The sequence below is a fragment of the Trachurus trachurus genome (assembly GCF_905171665.1).
Source record: "Trachurus trachurus genome assembly, chromosome: 10".
NCBI classification, from domain to species: domain Eukaryota; kingdom Metazoa; phylum Chordata; class Actinopteri; order Carangiformes; family Carangidae; genus Trachurus; species Trachurus trachurus.
In genome coordinates, this window is record NC_139894.1 from 19172898 (window position 1) to 19192258 (window position 19361).

The following is a 19361-nucleotide window of genomic DNA, read 5'->3' on the forward strand; positions in this document are numbered from 1 at the left end:
CATTTAAAACGCAAAAAACCCCAAAAGCAAATCAAAACAGTCCTCACCCTATTATCTAGTCGAGTACAGTGAAGTATTTTTAGTAACTCAAAAATAATCAAATATACGAATAAAGAATAAAATAATCAAAATAGAAAAACAGGCACAGAACGTAAGTAAGAGAACAGAAATCACAACACTCAAAAAGCCGACTTATTATGTTGGAGGAACCAAGCAACTTGTCACTTTCTATCAAGGAAAATACCACTGGTTCAAATCAGTGTGTCTGGGGCAAAATATAAAACAGCTTATCATCAACAATGACGTTGTATTTAGACTGTCAATATAAAAGCAGCGTTCTTATGAAGTGGTACAAGATAAGACGCTCTCCGTGGTGCTGAAATCACGGTTGCGTAACAGCTCACCATGAGACGGAAATAAACGGAGCGAAAGCTACAACATTTAACTCACCTCTAGAGGAGAGTCTGGTTCATCCAGGATGCTCTTTTCACTCTGTATCCGCTGCATCGTCCCTGTAGAGCTGGGGTCCATTATCAGCACGTTCTGACTACCAGCTCTGCCGAACTTACAGTCACTCTTTCTGGAGTCAGTGGTCCTGCACACCTCGTAATTGTACACGTGCTGGAGAGTCCCTGTCCCCAAAGTGTCTGAGTAACGTGGTGGATAATATGGAATCACAGGGAGATTGGAGTGATACAGGATGCGAGACTGTCTCCATCTGTAGATTTTCACTGATATAATCACCACTAAACACGTGATGAAGAGGAAGGAAACCACAGCCAGAGCCAACACTAAGTAAAAAGTCAGGTTGTCATTGTACTCCTTGTCGTGGGGAAAGTCAGTGAACTCCGACAGCACTTCAGGGAAGCTGTCCGCCACCGCCACGTTAACAATGACTGTAGCTGAACGAGAGGGCTGTCCGTTGTCCTCCACTATAACAGTCAGTCTCTGTTTGACTGCATCTTTATCAGTGACTTGGCGGATAGTTCTTATTTCTCCATTCTGTAAGCCCACTTCAAACAGCGCCCTGTCTGTGGCTTTCTGCAGTTTATAGGAGAGCCAGGCATTTTGTCCAGAGTCCACATCAACAGCCACCACTTTAGTCACCAGATAGCCCACATCTGCTGAACGAGGCACCATTTCAGCCACCAGAGAGCCGCCAGTCTGGACTGGGTACAGAACCTGAGGAGGGTTGTCGTTCTGGTCCTGGATCAGTATTTTTACAGTCACATTACTACTGAGTGGAGGAGAGCCTCCATCCTGAGCTCTGACAACTATAACTAGCTGTTTAATTTGCTCATAATCAAACGAGCGCACTGCATGTATCACTCCGCTTTCTGCATTTACAGAAACATATTCAGAAATCGAAGATCCACCAAGATTAGAATCCTCCAGAATATATGAGATTCGGGCATTTTGGTTTTCATCAGGATCTTTAGCCGTAAGTGTCAGAACAGAAATACCTGGAGAGTTGTTCTCTGCAATAAACGCGTTGTAAACTCCCTGTGAAAACACTGGAGGATTATCGTTCACGTCAGAAACCTTTAAATTAAATGTTCTTTTAGTTGAGAGCGGAGGCGTGCCTGCATCTGTCGCAACGACAGTGACGTTATAGTCTGATACAGTTTCACGATCTAACACCGTGTCTGTTACCAAAGTGTAATAATTTCTCAAATTTGATTTAATCTTGAAAGGTGAATTTTGTTCTATTCTACAATTGACTTGTCCATTATCACCTGAGTCGAGGTCTTTTACATTTATTATACCGATAGTTGTACCAGGAGGTGAGTCCTCTGACACAGGGCTGGTGAATGACATGACGCTAATAGTAGGGGCGTTGTCATTCACATCAATAACCTCGATTATCACTTTACTCGCATCTGTCAAACCGCCTTGATCCTTTGCATCAATCCTGAGCTCATACTTTTTATCTTTTTCATAATCAATATAACCTATGATTGAAATGACGCCAGTTTTTTCATCAATCATAAACAAATCACTCAGACCACTGTTAAGGTCTGAAAAATAATACGTAACCACACTGTTTGAGCCGAAATCTGCGTCACTAGCATTGACAGTGGTAATGTAAGTATCTCTGGGTGAATTTTCTATTACATTAGCTTTGTACACGGATTGATTGAATACAGGCGCATTGTCATTGTTATCAAGAACAGTGACATCTATATTTACTGTGCCAGATCTCTGCGGACTTCCACCATCTACGGCTATTAGCTTTAGAGATAGATGAGGATTTGTCTCTCTGTCTAACGGCTTCTGAAGCACCATCTCTGCGTATTTCTTTCCTTCTGCATTAGAATTTTGTTTCAAAATAAAATTGTCATTCTCAGTCAAAAGATATTCTCTGAGTCCATTAACACTCACATCTGGGTCGTCTGCACTGGTCAATGAAAATCGAGAGCCTGTATTAGCCGATTCACTGATTTCAAACTGGATGCTATTTCTTTTAAATGTGGGTGAATGGTCATTTATGTCTGTTACTTCTACTGTAATTTGGTGCAGCTCCATAGGATTTTCTAAAATCACCTCAAAACTGAAACTACACGGTGTCACGTCTCCACAAAGCTGCTCACGGTCTATCCTCTCATTCACAACTAGAATCCCTTTGTCTGTCCTTAACTCTGTGTACTGGATGTTTTCACCGGTCACGATACGAGCTCGACCCGACCGAAGTCTTTTCAGATCCAAACCAAGATCCTGCGCTACATTACCAATCAGAGAGCCTTTCTTCATCTCCTCTGGGATGGAGTATCTGATGTGTCCGTGAACCTCATGGTTGACATACAAAAGAAACAGCAGAAAGTGCCAATTCAATCCGCAGCCAAAGCGCCATTTTAGGCATCGGGTGTTGGTTTGTATTCCAAATGCCATAGCAAAAGAAAAACACGAAATATTCTCTGTAATCTCCAAATGCCGACGATTATACTGATAAACACATGACACGTATCACGGCAAAATAGCAATATCTTCCTTCCCGTTTTCTGTGTGGATGTAACGCCTAATGCGACTCTTTTCGATTCAACGTCAGCTCACATAACAAACGCTGTCTTTTTTTCAGATGCCAAGGAAACAGGGGAGGGAATCTGAGAGTAATGCTGAGCTGCCTATGTTGGATTGACCAACAGCGTCCCTTAGAGTCCACAATTAGTACAGCCATAAGAAATGCTTCTAGAGGGATATTTAATGAGAGAAAAATGCCACATTTCGACGCAAAAAACCCCAAAAGGAAATCAAAACAGTCCTCACCCTAGTCGAGTACAGTGTAGTATTTTTAGTATCTCAAAAATAATCAAATATACGAATAAAGAATAAAATAATCAAAATAGAAAAACAGGCACAGAACGTAAGTAAGATAACAGAAATCACAACACTCAAAAAGCCGACTTATTATGTTGGAGGAACCAAGCAACTTGTCACTTTCTATCAAGGAAAATACCACTGGTTCAAATCAGTGTGTCTGGGGCAAAAAATAAAACAGCTTATCATCAACACATGACGTTGTATTTAGACTGTCAATATAAAAGCAGCGTTCTTATGAAGTGATACAAGATGAGACGCTCTCCGTGGTGCTGAAATCAAGGTTGCGTAACAGCTCACCATGAGACGGAAATAAACGGAGCGAAAGCTACAACATTTAACTCACCTCTAGAGGAGAGTCTGGTTCATCCAGGATGCTCTTTTCATTCTGTATCCGCTGCATCGTCCCTGTAGAGCTGGGGTCCATTATCAGCACGTTCTGACTACCAGCTCTGCCGAACTTACAGTCACTCTTTCTGGAGTCAGTCGTCCTGCACACCTCGTAATTGTACACGTGCTGGAGAGTCCCTGTCCCCAAAGTGTCTGAGTAACGTGGTGGATAATATGGAATCACAGGGAGACTGGAGTGATACAGGATGCGAGACTGTCTCCATCTGTAGATTTTCACTGATATAATCACCACTAAACACGTGATGAAGAGGAAGGAAACTACAGCCAGAGCCAACACTAAGTAAAAAGTCAGGTTGTCATTGTACTCCTTGTCGTGGGGAAAGTCAGTGAACTCCGACAGCACTTCAGGGAAGCTGTCCGCCACCGCCACGTTAACAATGACTGTAGCTGAACGAGAGGGCTGTCCGTTGTCCTCCACTATAACAGTCAGTCTCTGTTTGACTACATCTTTATCAGTGACTTGGCGGATAGTTCTTATTTCTCCATTCTGTAAGCCCACTTCAAACAGCGCCCTGTCTGTGGCTTTCTGCAGTTTATAGGAGAGCCAGGCATTTTGTCCAGAGTCCACATCAACAGCCACCACTTTAGTCACCAGATAGCCCACATCTGCTGAACGAGGCACCATTTCAGCCACCAGAGAGCCACCAGTCTGGACTGGGTAGAGAACCTGAGGAGGGTTGTCGTTCTGGTCCTGGATCATTAATTTTACAGTCACATTACTACTGAGTGGAGGAGAGCCCCCATCCTGAGCTTTGACAACGAAAACTAACTGTTTAATTTGCTCATAATCAAACGAGCGCACTGCGTGTATCACTCCGCTTTCTGCATTGACTGATACAGAGCGAGAAACTGGAGATCCGTCCAGATTCATATCCTCTAAAATATATGACATTCTGGCATTTTGGTTTTCATCAGGATCTTTTGCCCTAACAGTGAGAAGGGAAACGCCTGGAGAGTTGTTCTCTGCAATAAACGCGTTGTAAACTCCCTCTGAAAACACTGGAGGATTATCGTTCACGTCAGAAACCTTTAAATGAAAGGTTCTTTTAGTTGAGAGCGGAGGCGTGCCTGCATCTGTCGCAACTACAGTGACGTTATAGTCTGATACAGTTTCACGATCTAACACAGTGTCTGTTACCAAAGTGTAGTAATTTCTTAAATTTGATTTTATCTTGAAAGGTGCATTTTGTTCTATTCTACAATTGACTTGTCCATTATCACCTGAATCCAGGTCTTTTACATTTATAATGCCGATAGTTGTACCAGGAGGTGAGTCCTCTGACACGGGGCTGGTGAATGACATGACGCTAATGGTAGGGGCGTTATCATTCACATCACTTACTTCAATTATTACTTTACTCGAATCTGTTAAACCTCCCTGATCCTTTGCATCAATTCTGAGCTCATATTTCTTATCTCTTTCAAAATCAATTGGGCCCGAAACCGACAATACACCAGATACTTGATCAATCGACAACAAATCAGCTACATTGCTTTTAACATTTGACATCGAATATGTGATGTGACCATTTGATCCACTATCTGAGTCTGTAGCATTTACAGTAACGATAAAAGTACCTATTGCTGCGTTTTCTATCACCGTGGCCTTATAAACAGACTGGTTAAAAACGGGTGCATTGTCATTGACATCTAAAACCAATATGTTTATATTTACGGTGCCAGACCTCTGCGGATTTCCACCATCTACTGCTATAAGCTTTAAAGACAATGTGGGGACCTCTTCTCTGTCTAACTGCTTCTGAAGGACCATCTCTGCATATTTACTCCCGTCTGGATTTAGATGCTGCTTTAACACAAAATTGTCATTTGGGGTTAAAACATAATTTTGCAGGCCATTGACGCCAACATCAGGATCCTCTGCACTATCCAACACAAATCTTGCTCCAACATTAGCAGATTCGCTAATGTCTAACATAATATCTGACTTCTTAAATACGGGTGGATGATCATTCACGTCCAGCACTTCAATCGTTATGTGGTGTAGCTCCATGGGATTTTCTAAAATTATTTCAAAGCTGAAGCTGCACGGTGTGACCTCTCCACAAAGCTGCTCGCGGTCAATTCTCTCATTCACGACTAGAATCCCTTTGTCTGTCTTCAGCTCGGTGTACTGGATGTTTTCTCCGGTCACTATGCGGGCCCGGCCAGAACGGAGCCTCTTTAGATCCAAACCGAGATCCTGTGCTACATTACCAATAAGAGAGCCTTTCTTCATCTCCTCTGGTATTGAGTACCGGATTTGGCCGGATACCATATCTAATACGCAAAGTGAAAAAATAACCATTACCCACTGAGGTCCGAGATAGAAACGCCATTTGCAGAGTAGCTGCTGATACGCCATGTCCGAAAAGACCTTTTGTCGTGTAAAAAGAAACAAAACCCTCGGATCAGAATTCAGCTATATCCACATGTGTTATTTCCACATATAAGTAAAAAGAGAGTCGCTAGAATCAAAAGGTTTCCTTTTCAGTGATATCCAGCCCGGGTTTGCTGATGCCTCTAAGCTTACTTCAATGTAAGCTTACAAAGAACGCCCCTGAACTGTGACAGAGTGAAGATGGAGACATTAAATTCTTGATCAACAGCGTCACTCAGAGTCCAACATGTGAACACCAATCTCTTTGGAAGTAAAATTAAGTAAATATTAAAAGCAGGGAAACTCTAAATATCGATATGTGTAAACTATCATATTGACAACTGACATCAAAATAAGAGGGAGAAAAATATTCTAACACAACGTTTGCAAATTTTGAGAACCATGCCACAATATGAAAGCACTGTACCCAGGTGACTGTTTTTCAGTAGAGGGTACGATGGAAATTGACAAATATGAATGACAGAAACCATTTCACTTCCAGGGGAGTTGTCCACATTGTGGTGCTGAACAACACCATCACACTGCAGCCATCGATCGCAATTTACCGGTATTTTAGAGAAACACAGATTGCATAAGTAAGCGTTTTGCAAATAGCACCTCACCTCCAGAGGAGAGTCTGGTTCATCCAGGATGCTCTTTTCATTCTGTATCCGCTGCATCGTCCCTGTAGAGCTGGGGTCCATTATCAGCACGTTCTGACTACCAGCTCTGCCGAACTTACAGTCACTCTTTCTGGAGTCAGTCGTCCTGCACACCTCGTAATTGTACACGTGCTGGAGAGTCCCTGTCCCCAAAGTGTCTGAGTAACGTGGTGGATAATATGGAATCACAGGGAGACTGGAGTGATACAGGATGCGAGACTGTCTCCATCTGTAGATTTTCACTGATATAATCACCACTAAACACGTGATGAAGAGGAAGGAAACTACAGCCAGAGCCAACACTAAGTAAAAAGTCAGGTTGTCATTGTACTCCTTGTCGTGGGGAAAGTCAGTGAACTCCGACAGCACTTCAGGGAAGCTGTCCGCCACTGCCACGTTAACAATGACTGTAGCTGAACGAGAGGGCTGTCCGTTGTCCTCCACTATAACAGTCAGTCTCTGTTTGACTGCATCTTTATCAGTGACTTGGCGGATAGTTCTTATTTCTCCATTCTGTAAGCCCACTTCAAACAGCGCCCTGTCTGTGGCTTTCTGCAGTTTATAGGAGAGCCAGGCATTTTGTCCAGAGTCCACATCAACAGCCACCACTTTAGTCACCAGATAGCCCACATCTGCTGAACGAGGCACCATTTCAGCTACCAGAGAGCCACCAGTCTGGACTGGGTAGAGAACCTGAGGAGGGTTGTCGTTCTGGTCCTGGGTCATTAATTTTACAGTCACGTTACTACTAAGTGGAGGAGAGCCTCCATCCTGAGCTTTGACAACGAAAACTAACTGTTTAATTTGCTCATAATCAAACGAGCGCACTGCGTGTATCACTCCGCTTTCTGCATCAACTGATACAGAGCGAGAAACTGGAGATCCGTCAAGATCCATATCCTCTAAAATATATGAGATTCTGGCATTTTGGTTTTCATCAGGATCTTTTGCCCTAACAGTGAGAATGGAAACACCTGGAGAGTTATTCTCTGCAATAAACGCGTTGTAAACTCCCTGTGAAAACACTGGATAATTATCGTTCACGTCTGAAACCTTTAAATTAAAGGTTCTTTTAATTGAGAGCGGAGGCGTGCCTGCATCTGTCGCAACTACAGTGATGTTATATTCTGATACAGTTTCACGATCTAACACAGTGTCTGTTACCAAAGTGTAGTAATTTCTTAAATTTGATTTTATTTTGAAAGGTGCATTTTGTTCTATTCTACAATTGACTTGTCCATTATCGCCAGAATCCAGGTCTTTCACATTTATAATGCCGATAGTTGTACCAGGAGCTGAGTCCTCTGACACAGGACTGGTGAATGACATGACGCTTAGAGTAGGGGCGTTGTCATTCACATCAGTTACATCAATTATCACTTTACTCGAATCTGTTAAACCTCCCTGATCCTTTGCATCAATTCTGAGCTCATATTTTCTATCCTTTTCAAAATCTATTGGGCCTGAAATAGATAACACACCTGAGACTTGATCAATGGACAACAAATCAGCTATATAGCCCTTGGCGTTTGAAATCGAATATGTGATGTGACCATTTGATCCACTATCTGCGTCTGTAGCATTTACAGCAACAACATTAGTACCTATTGCTGCGTTCTCTACTACCGTGGCCTTATAAACAGACTGGTTGAAAACGGGTGCATTGTCATTGGCATCTAAGACAAATATGTTTATATTTACGGTGCCAGATCTCTGCGGATTTCCACCATCTACTGCTATGAGCTTTAAAGACAAAGTGGGGACCTCTTCTCTGTCCAACTGCTTCTGAAGGACCATCTCTGCATATTTACTCCCGTCTGGATTTAGATGCTGCTTTAACACGAAATTGTCATTTGGGGTTAAAACATAATTTTGCAGGCCATTGACGCCAACATCAGGATCCTCTGCACTATCCAACACAAATCTTGCTCCAACATTAGCAGATTCGCTAATGTCTAACATAATATCTGACTTCTTAAATACGGGTGGATGATCATTCACGTCCAGCACTTCAATCGTTATGTGGTGTAGCTCCATGGGATTTTCTAAAATTATTTCAAAGCTGAAGCTGCACGGTGTGACCTCTCCACAAAGCTGCTCGCGGTCAATTCTCTCATTCACGACTAGAATCCCTTTGTCTGTCTTCAGCTCGGTGTACTGGATGTTTTCTCCGGTCACAATGCGGGCCCGGCCAGAACGGAGCCTCTTTAGATCCAAACCGAGATCCTGTGCTACATTACCAATAAGAGAGCCTTTCTTCATCTCCTCTGGTATTGAGTACCGGATTTGGCCGGATACCATATCTAATAAGCAAAGTGAAAAAATAACCATTACCCACTGAGGTCCGAGATAGAAACGCCATTTGCAGAGTAGCTGCTGATACGCCATGTCCGAAAAGACCTTTTGTCGTGAAAAAAGAAACAAGATCCTCGGATCAGAATTCAGCTATATCCACGTGTTATTTCCACATATAAGTAAAAAGAGAGTCGCTAGAATCAAAAGGTTTCCTTTTCCGTGATATCCAGCCCGGGTTTGCTGATGCCTCTAAGCTTACTTCAATATAGAAAAAACGCCCCTGAACTGGGACAGAGTGAAGATGGAGACATTAAATTCTTGATCAACAGCGTCACTCAGAGTCCAACATGTGAACACCAATCTGTTTGGAAGTAAAATTAAGCAAATATTCAAAGCAGGGAAACTCTAAATATCGATATGTGTGTAAACTATCATATTGACAACTGACATCAAAATAAGAGGGAGAAAAATATTCTAATACAACGTCTGCAAATTTTGAGAACCATGCCACAATATAAAAGCACTGTATGAGGTGTTCGTTGTTCATTAGAGGGTACGATGGAAATCGACAAATATGAATGACAGAAACCATTTTCAATTACAGGGGAGCTGTCCACATTGTGGTGCTGAACAACACCATCACACTGCAGCCATCGATCGCAATTTAGCGGCATTTTAGGGAAACACAGATTGCATAAGTAAGCGTTTTGCAAATAGCACCTCACCTCCAGAGGAGAGTCTGGTTCATCCAGGATGCTCTTTTCATTCTGTATCCGCTGCATCGTCCCTGTAGAGCTGGGGTCCATTATCAGCACGTTCTGACTACCAGCTCTGCCGAACTTACAGTCACTCTTTCTGGAGTCAGTCGTCCTGCACACCTCGTAATTGTACACGTGCTGGAGAGTCCCTGTCCCCAAAGTGTCTGAGTAACGTGGTGGATAATATGGAATCACAGGGAGATTGGAGTGATACAGGATACGAGACTGTCTCCATCTGTAGATTTTCACTGATATAATCACCACTAAACACGTGATGAAGAGGAAGGAAACTACAGCCAGAGCCAACACTAAGTAAAAAGTCAGGTTGTCATTGTACTCCTTGTCGTGGGGAAAGTCAGTGAACTCCGACAGCACTTCAGGGAAGCTGTCCGCCACCGCCACGTTAACAATGACTGTAGCTGAACGAGAGGGCTGTCCGTTGTCCTCCACTATAACAGTCAGTCTCTGTTTGACTGCATCTTTATCAGTGACTTGGCGGATAGTTCTTATTTCTCCATTCTGTAAGCCCACTTCAAACAGCGCTCTGTCAGTGGCTTTCTGCAGTTTATAGGAGAGCCAGGCATTTTGTCCAGAGTCCACATCAACAGCCACCACTTTAGTCACCAGATAGCCCACATCTGCTGAACGAGGCACCATTTCAGCCACCAGAGAGCCGCCAGTCTGGACTGGGTAGAGAACCTGAGGAGGGTTGTCGTTCTGGTCCTGAATCAGTATTTTTACAGTCACATTACTACTGAGTGGAGGAGAGCCTCCATCCTGAGCTCTGACAACTATAACTAGCTGTTTAATTTGTTCATAATCAAACGAGCGCACTGCATGTATCACTCCGCTTTCTGCATTTACAGAAACATATCCAGAAATTGAAGAGCCGCCTATATTAATATCTTCCAGAATATATGAGATTCGGGCATTTTGGTTTTCATCAGGATCTTTAGCCGTAAGTGTCAGAACAGAAATACCTGGAGAGTTGTTCTCTGCAATAAACGCGTTGTAAACTCTCTCTGGAAACACTGGAGGATTATCGTTCACGTCAGAAACCTTTAAATGAAAGGTTCTTTTAGTTGAGAGCGGAGGCGTGCCTGCATCTGTCGCAACGACAGTGATGTTATATTCTGATACAGTTTCACGATCTAACACAGTATCTGTTACCAAAGTGTAGTAATTTCTTAAATTTGATTTTATCTTGAAAGGTGAATTTTGTTCTATTCTACAATTGACTTTTCCATTATCACCTGAATCCAGGTCTTTAACATTTATAATGCCGATAGTTGTACCAGGAGGTGAGTCCTCTGACACAGGGCTGGTGAATGACATGACGCTAATGGTAGGGGCGTTGTCATTCACATCAGTAACCTCGATTATCACTTTACTCGCATCTGTCAGTCCTCCTTGATCCTTTCCTTCGATTCTAAGTTCGTACTTTTTATCTTTTTCATAATCAATAGATCCTGTAGTTGAAATTACACCAGTCTTTTCATCAATCATAAACAAATCACTCAGATCACTGTTAAGGTCTGAAAAATAATACGTAACAACACTGTTTGAGCCGAAATCCGCGTCACTAGCATTGACAGTGGTAATATAGGTATCTCTGGGTGAATTTTCTATTACATTAGCTTTATACACTGATTGATTAAATACAGGCGCATTGTCATTGTTATCAAGAACAGTCACACTTTCGATAGTGATAGTGAGCGAGAGTGAGCATGCGCGAGTGAGTGAGCATGCGCGAGTGAGTGAGCAGTCGCAAGCGCTTCGTGGCTCCCCACCGTGTGTCAAACAAATGGATTAAAACGTTAAAAGTCCATTTACAGCTTTTCCCCGCACATTACTGAAAGAAGAACAAGTAGGTGTCCTAAAAAGGATCGCAGTCAACTACTTGGTAAACCACGGACGACGTGCTGGGTGAGCGTTACCGCACAACAAACAAACAAACAAAAGATGCCAGAGACAATTGTCAGCCTCGGTGCCAAACTGTCTGATCTGACTTCTAAGGTGGATAAGTTAGTTGACCTGACCACCGCCAATAACATACTGCTCAACACTGTGGTCAAAAGAGTGGAAACTCTCGAGACAAAAGTTGAAACTAATGCGGGGGCACTACATGATACTGAAGTCCAATTGATTGCTCAGGACAAGCGCATCACACATTTGGAAAACAAGCTGAAGCAAGCCATGGACGTGATTGACCAGCTTGAGAATCGACATCGCCAAAATAACCTGAGGTTGCTGAATGTGCCAGAGAAGGAAGAAAGTGGCATGACAATGATTGATTTTTTGGTCAAAACCTTTATGGAGAAATGGAAATTGCCGCTTGTTGCAGACGACTTTGAAAGAGCGCACCGCATGGGGCCAGTCAGAGATAATCAGAAACACCCGCGGGCCATCATCTTCAAGCTACACCATTTCCAGAAGAAACAGCGAATTATCAACGTATGCAAGACGAGCCCAGAAGACTGCAATCTCAGGGTGGTACCAGATATATCGGTACAACTTCAGGCGAGGAGATCCGAGTTCTGGCCGCTGAGGAAACAACTGCATCAGCTGGGACTTAAGACTTACTTTCGGCACCCGGCCATCCTCTGGGTGGAGGACGGGGCGCAGAAGATGAGCTTCAACTCGCTGGACCAAGCTCAAGAGCATCTTAAACTACACTACCCATCCATAAATTAAATGCTACAGTATGTATCTTCATTAATGGGATGAAGACGAGAGCGGTAAGAGAATCTTGTGAATGGAGGATGATTTGAACTGAACTGATATTATTTGGTAGCAGAATTAATTTAGATTGTGCTATTAAAAACAACATCCATGAAAGCAACTGACTCTGTAGCACCCGGTCATATAGGGGACACAGTGATGGTAATGGACTATGCAACGCACACATGGACTTCTCAAATCACATAACACTTCAGACGACTTCAGAGGGACTTGGGGTTGGGGGAGGGCTGAGCGTTTGGGGAGCTTTTTTTTTTTTTTTTTTCTCTCTCCCTTTTTTTTTTTTTTTTTTGTTTTGTTTTGTTTTGTTTTGTTTTGTCTTGCTGTCTGCCTTGCACTACTAGTGCGCAATGACAACTGAACACTTCCTTTTCTTAAATTTTGTTTCCCCCCCCCCCCTTTCTTTTGGTTATTTATTTATTTTAATAGTAATTCCATAAACAATGAATTAAGAGGGAAGGATGCATTTAATTTCTGATGGGAAAGTGGACCTCCGGTCAATTATCCGCTTTTTTTTCCCCTTTCTTTTTTTTTCTTTTCTTTTTTTAAATTTTTTTTTTCTTTTCTCCCAATTCATTTTTTATTTATTTTTGGCAAATAATTGCGCAAATACCCCCCCACCCCCTCATTTTATTTTATTTTTCTTATTCTACCCCAATATTGCGGTTAAACATTATGCAAAAGTATCCATATGGAACGCGTGTATGTGGTGTGAGCGTGAGTGTGAGTGTGTGTGCATGTGCTTGCGCGCGCGCATATGTGCAGGTGTGTGTGTGGGTGGGGGGGGTATGGTTACATGTTAACTCTGAGGTGTGTGTGTGAGATTTTGGTTATATGTCATCATTGATGTGTGAAATGGCATAAGAGAAGGTGTGTGTGTTACCATTCAACCATTGTTGATCTGACACATGGAAATACAGTTTAATCCAAAAATTAAATCAGAGCCTGAAGGAGCTATAAGGCCGAGCTCTATTGTGAATTTACTTAAGGGAATGAGGTGGGGGGTGAGTGATCTGCACTGGGAGAGGGGGGCGGGCAAGTTTTGTACAGGCGAATATTGTATATTCATCAGTGACAGTAATGACTAGTTTATCTGTCTTATCTTGGAATGTGCAAGGATTAAATGGAGTAACCAAAAGAGCTGCTTGTTTAAATTTTATTGATAAGAATCATGTGGATGTGGCTCTTATTCAAGAGTCACACCTTACTAGTAAGTCAGTGAAGAGCTTCAGCAACTCCAAATATGAAGTTGTAGCCTCATCCTCTGTGGATGATAAAACAAAAGGTGTGCTGATAGCTGTTAGACGTTCACTGGACTTAAACATCATTGATATTGGCGGTGATGATGAAGGAAGGATTGCCTTTGTAAAAGTAATAATGTCAAACATGAAATGTATTTTTGTTAGTGCTTACGCCCCGGCTGATTATGATAAAAAATTCTATTCAGAACTATCCAATTTATTAATGAATTCATTAGATTACTATTTAGTCATTGGGGCAGATATGAATACCATAATAGACCCCATGTTAGATAAATCAAATCCTCGAGTGGGAAGTGCCCAGCTAGCCTGTTCAAAAGCACTACAACAGTGCCTGTTAGACCTTAATCTGGTGGATGTGTGGCGATTTTCCAATCCAGGAGCTAAAAAGTACACTTTTTTTTCTAACAGACATAAATCATATTCTAGAATAGATTATATTTTTGTATCTAACACATTAATTCCAGTAACGCAACAATCTGACATCATTCTGGCTTCTTTATCTGATCACCATGCAGTGAATCTTAAATTTTTATTTCCAACCATTAAGAAAAAAGCGCCTCGTTGGAGATTTAATACTACGTTACTTTCAAATAATGATTTTTGCACGCAATTTAAGTTAAAGCTACATGAATTTATTTCACTCAATGGAGATTCAGTGGAAGACTTTAGGTTTGTTTGGGAAGCTATTAAAGGTTTTATGAAAGACAATGTTACATCTTTTGCTTCAGCTTTAAATCGCTCACGCCGACTAAAAACTGCTGAGTTAGAGACATGTTTGACAAAATTGGAAAAAGCTCAACAAAATTCCTTCTGTGCCATACGAGCAGGTCAGCTCGGTCGGGTGAAAAATGAACTTAATGCACTTCTTAGAACAGATGCAGAGTTTCTTATCCAAAGGTCCAGAGAACATCATTACTTTAATGGCAGTAGACCGTCACATGAATTAGCCATGCGCCTTCGCACTAATGAGAGACGAGCATGCATTTCTGCAATACAAGCCGCAGAAGGCAAGATATGCACTACTCCAGAGGAAATTAATACAGTTTTCTTAGATTTCTATAAAAATCTTTATATCTCTGAAATCTCATTCAGTACAAATGAGTTCAGACATTTTTTCAGTGACCTTAATTTGGGAAAACTGCCTAGCTTAGAAGCAGAGGACTTAGGAGATAGTATATCTTTAAAAGAATTATGGGACACAATACAGGAGATGAATTTGGATAAGTCTCCGGGACCAGATGGTATCCCCGTTGAAGTGTATATCAAGTTTTGGCCTGAACTGGGCCCTATGCTTCTGAAAATGATAACTACATCAATTGAAAAACGCTCTTTTTTAAAACAAACAAATACAGCCCTAATATCACTTCTGCTTAAAAAACATAAAGATCCAATATTATGCACTAGCTACAGGCCAGTATCTTTAATCAATGCAGATATGAAGATATATGCTAAAGTACTGGCACGCCGTCTTAATAAATACTTAGCAAAACTAATTCATTGTGATCAAACTGGGTTCGTAAAAGGCAGATTCAGTTCAGATAATTTGAGAAGACTGTTACATATTTTACATTTTACTCCAGACTGCTCTGACCTTTTGACCTCATATGGAATCTTAACTCTCGACGCCGAGAAGGCGTTTGACAGGCTTGAATGGGACTATCTCTGGGCCTTATTAGATCAAATAGGACTAGGAGAATCATTTATTGGCTATATTAAAGTTCTGTATGCAAATCCAGGGGCAATTGTTTTGTCAGGTAATGTATGCTCCTCACATTTTTCAATTCATAGAGGCTCGCGTCAAGGGTGTCCACTGTCCCCTTTATTATTTGTGCTAGCACTGGAGCCTTTAGCCCAAAAAGTACGCCAGTCTACTAATATAATTCCTATTACGATAAAGTCCACTAATCATCATATATCGCTGTACGCAGATGATGTACTCCTCTTTATCAGTGAATTAACACAGTCGCTTCCTCATGTCTTTAATTTATTCAGGGAGTTTAGCGACCTCTCTGGATATAAGATAAACTGGCAAAAATCAGCACTTTTACCGCTAAAAGATAATGGAGAGGATCTATCTCAACTTAAGGTCCCGATGGTAAATCAATTTAAATATTTAGGAATTGACATTTTTACTAATTTGGAGAGTACTGTGGAGAATAATTATACTGTATGTTTAGATAAGATCAGAACCAATTTAGGCAAGTGGATGACAAAACCAATATCATTCGATGGCAGGATCGCAACCATAAAAATGATGGTATTACCTTTAATCAACTTCCTGAGCTCCATGCTTCCTCTGAACCCTCCAAAGGGATTTTGGGATAGACTGCAGAGTTTGATCAGTGAATTTATATGGAATAAAAAAAAACCAAGGATCAAATTTGCAACACTGCAGAGAGAGAAATTAGCCGGAGGCTGGGGCCTTCCAGATTTTAAAATTTATCATTGGTCATTTGTATTACGTACTATAAAATCATGGTTGGACCCATCAAATCCTACATCTTGGCGCTCTTTGGAAGCAAAGCTAATACATCCACGCAGATTACAGGATCTAATCTATACAGATATTCCTATCAAACAAGTCAGAACACTTTTTGGTCCCATTATTGAAAATGCTCTGGTAACTTGGAGACTGGTGACTGAGTACACCAATACAAACAATAAATGGCACTTTCATACTCCTATATTTTATAATCATAATTTACTGATAGGTGGTCGACCAGCAGCTTACCCTATATGGTCAAACAATGGGATTCATATACTTGGACAGTTATTTAATTGTAATGGTCTCCGCACATTCGAAGATTTGAAGGAACAGTATAACTTGTGTCGATTTTCTCGCTTTCTATATTTTCAGCTCCGTGCTGCCATGAAGACTTATGGAGTTCCATGGAACTCAGAGCTGCCTAAACATGACCTGGCAAAACAACTGTACAATACCACCAACACCAGGGGAACGGTATCGGTACTGTATGCCCAAATTTTGCAGGCATCTTACAAACCAATGGCAACTCAAATATTTTGGCAGAAAATGTATGCTCTGATTAACTCTGAAATATCATGGGAAACGGTATGGAATAATATCACCCGAGCTTCAAAAAACCCTAATTATCAAACCATACATCTAAAAATTGTTCACAGAGCATATTTTACTCCTAAACTTAGACATACAATGAAGTTGGAATCATCCCCCTGCTGCCAATTATGTACACAAGGTTGCTTAGGCACCTTTACACATATGTTTTGGGAATGCCCTGGAGTACAGTTGTTTTGGTCTCAGGTCACAAAATCCTTATCTAAAATTCTCAATAAGGAGGTTCCATGCTGCCCTGTACTATGTTTGTTGAATGATAATTCTCAGTTTCCTATGTCAACACATGAAAAAAGAGTTTGGATTTCTGGCTTAACGGCTGCTAAGAAAATATTAGTAGTACGGTGGAAACCACCACACGCTCTATCATTAGATCATTGGTGGAACCTCCTGATAGACATTCTACAACTAGAGCTTTCTGTTGCACGGTCTCATGGGGCAAAGGACAAAACACTAAAATCTTGGTCAGAAGCTGTCACAGTTGTTAAGAAACTTGCCTATGAAAGGGTGGGTTAATGGGTGGGGGGGAATGCAGATCACTCACCAGGGAGGGAAGAACTTTATTTTGTTTTGTTTGGTGTTTATTTTGTTTTGTCTTTCAATCGGGTGCCAATAGGTGATTATGGCTGTGGAGGACTTTGGACTGGGGATTGGGAGCTTGGATGAAATAGGAGTATGTTTGAAGATTTGGACTTGAGTGTGAGAGTGCAGGAGTGTGTGAATGTGTCTGATTTGGGGTGGGGGTGGGGGGGTGGCCTCTGAGAAGTTAGAATGTGTATGGCACCTTTGTTTTTTCGTTTTGTTTGTTGTCGTAATTCCTTTTTTTTTCTTTTCTTTTCTTTTTCTCTTTCTCTTTTTATATGACGAGTGTGTGTTTGTGTGTATATGTGTGACAGTATATGTGTGTATTTATATTTTGCCTCTCTTTTTGTGTGTGTGTGTGTGTGTGTGTGTGTGTGTGTGTGTGTGTGTGTGTGTGTGTGCTTTCTTTTTTTTGTTGCTGTTGTTTTGTTTGTTTGGAACATACAATCAATAGTAGGGCTATTTTGTTTGCCAACAGGAAATATACTTGAATTGTCTGTATGTTCTTATTTTATTTTATTATACTGATTTCCATTTTTTTGTTATATGTTGATATGAAAAATGAATAAAAAATTGTTAACAAAAAAAAAAAGAACAGTCACATCTATATTTACTGTTCCAGATCTCTGCGGACTTCCACCGTCTACGGCTATTAGCTTTAGAGAGAGACGAGGATTTGTCTCTCTGTCTAACGGCTTCTGAAGCACCATCTCTGCGTATTTCTTTCCTTCTGCATTAGAATGTTGTTTCAAAACAAAATTTTCATTCTCCGTCAAATAGTATTCTCTGAGTCCATTAACACCCACATCTGGGTCGTCTGCACTGGTCAATGGAAACCTAGAGCCTGTATTAGCTGATTCGCTTATTTCAAACTGGATGCTATTTCTTTTGAATGTGGGTGAATGGTCATTTATATCTGTTACTTCTACTGTTATTTGGTGTAGCTCCATAGGATTTTCTAAAATCACCTCAAAACTGAAACTACACGGTGTCACGTCTCCACAAAGCTGCTCGCGGTCTATCCTCTCATTCACAACTAGAATCCCTTTGTCTGTCCTTAACTCTGTGTACTGGATGTTTTCACCGGTCACGATACGAGCTCGGCCCGACCGAAGTCTTTTCAGATCCAAACCAAGATCCTGCGCTACATTACCGATAAGAGAGCCTTTCTTCATCTCCTCTGGGATGGAGTATCTGATGTGTCCGTGAACCTCATGGTCGACATACAAAAGAAACAGCAGAAAGTGCCAATTCAATCCGCAGCCAAAGCGCCATTTTAGGCACCGGGTGTTGGTTTGTATTCCAAATGCCATAGCAAAAGACAAACACGAAATACTCTCTGTAATCTCCAAATGCCGACGATTATACTGATAAACACATGAGACGTATCACGGCAAAATAGCAATATCTTCCTTCCAGTTTTCTGTGTGGATGTAACGCCTAATGCGACTCTTTTCGATCGAACGTCAGCTCACATAACAAACGCAGTCATTTTTTCAGATGCCAAGGAAACAGGGGAGGGGATCTGAGAGTAATGCTGAGCTGCCTATGTTGGATTGACCAACAGCGTCCCTTAGAGTCCACAATTAGTATAACAAATGCTTCTAGAAGGATTTTTAATGAGAGAAATGGCAATATTGTATTTATAATAACTCAAACCCCATCAAATATACGAATAAAGTAAGGAAAACAGACAAACAATTTAATCAAAATATGTAAAGTCATCAAATACCTACTGTTAAAGCTATGTTTGATGAAAAATGAGAGAGATGACCATTTGTTTCGTACTGCAATACTACAAGTCACACGAAAACATTTCCAATAGTAATGAGTAAATGGATCGTAAGAGAACAGAAATCACCACTCTGA

The 19361-nt window shown here is 41.3% G+C and overlaps 4 protein-coding genes across 4 annotated transcripts in view; all 4 read right to left on the reverse strand.

The window, feature by feature from the left end:
* Positions 1-19361, reverse strand: part of LOC310993089 (protocadherin gamma-C5-like) — a gene marked incomplete at its 5' end in the record, with an annotated part of 337145 nt that overhangs the window by 163597 nt on the left and 154187 nt on the right. The gene's annotated exons all lie outside the window — the stretch shown is intronic.
* On the reverse strand, positions 442-2889 carry LOC310993092 (protocadherin gamma-A3-like; the record flags this gene model as incomplete). Its single annotated transcript, XM_083981362.1, has 1 exon — positions 442-2889. One exon carries the CDS (start codon positions 2887-2889, stop codon positions 442-444), a length of 2448 nt encoding a protein of 815 aa, XP_083837488.1.
* Positions 3653-9066, reverse strand: LOC310993085 (protocadherin beta-11-like; the record flags this gene model as incomplete). Its single annotated transcript, XM_083981348.1, has 2 exons — positions 3653-5091; positions 6828-9066. 2 exons carry the CDS (start codon positions 9064-9066, stop codon positions 3653-3655), a joined length of 3678 nt encoding a protein of 1225 aa, XP_083837474.1.
* Positions 9392-18805, reverse strand: LOC310992879 (protocadherin gamma-A9-like; the record flags this gene model as incomplete). Its single annotated transcript, XM_083981108.1, is given in 4 exon segments — positions 9392-9421; positions 9786-11514; positions 18095-18096; positions 18098-18805. Coding segments are annotated over 4 exon segments (2469 nt in total).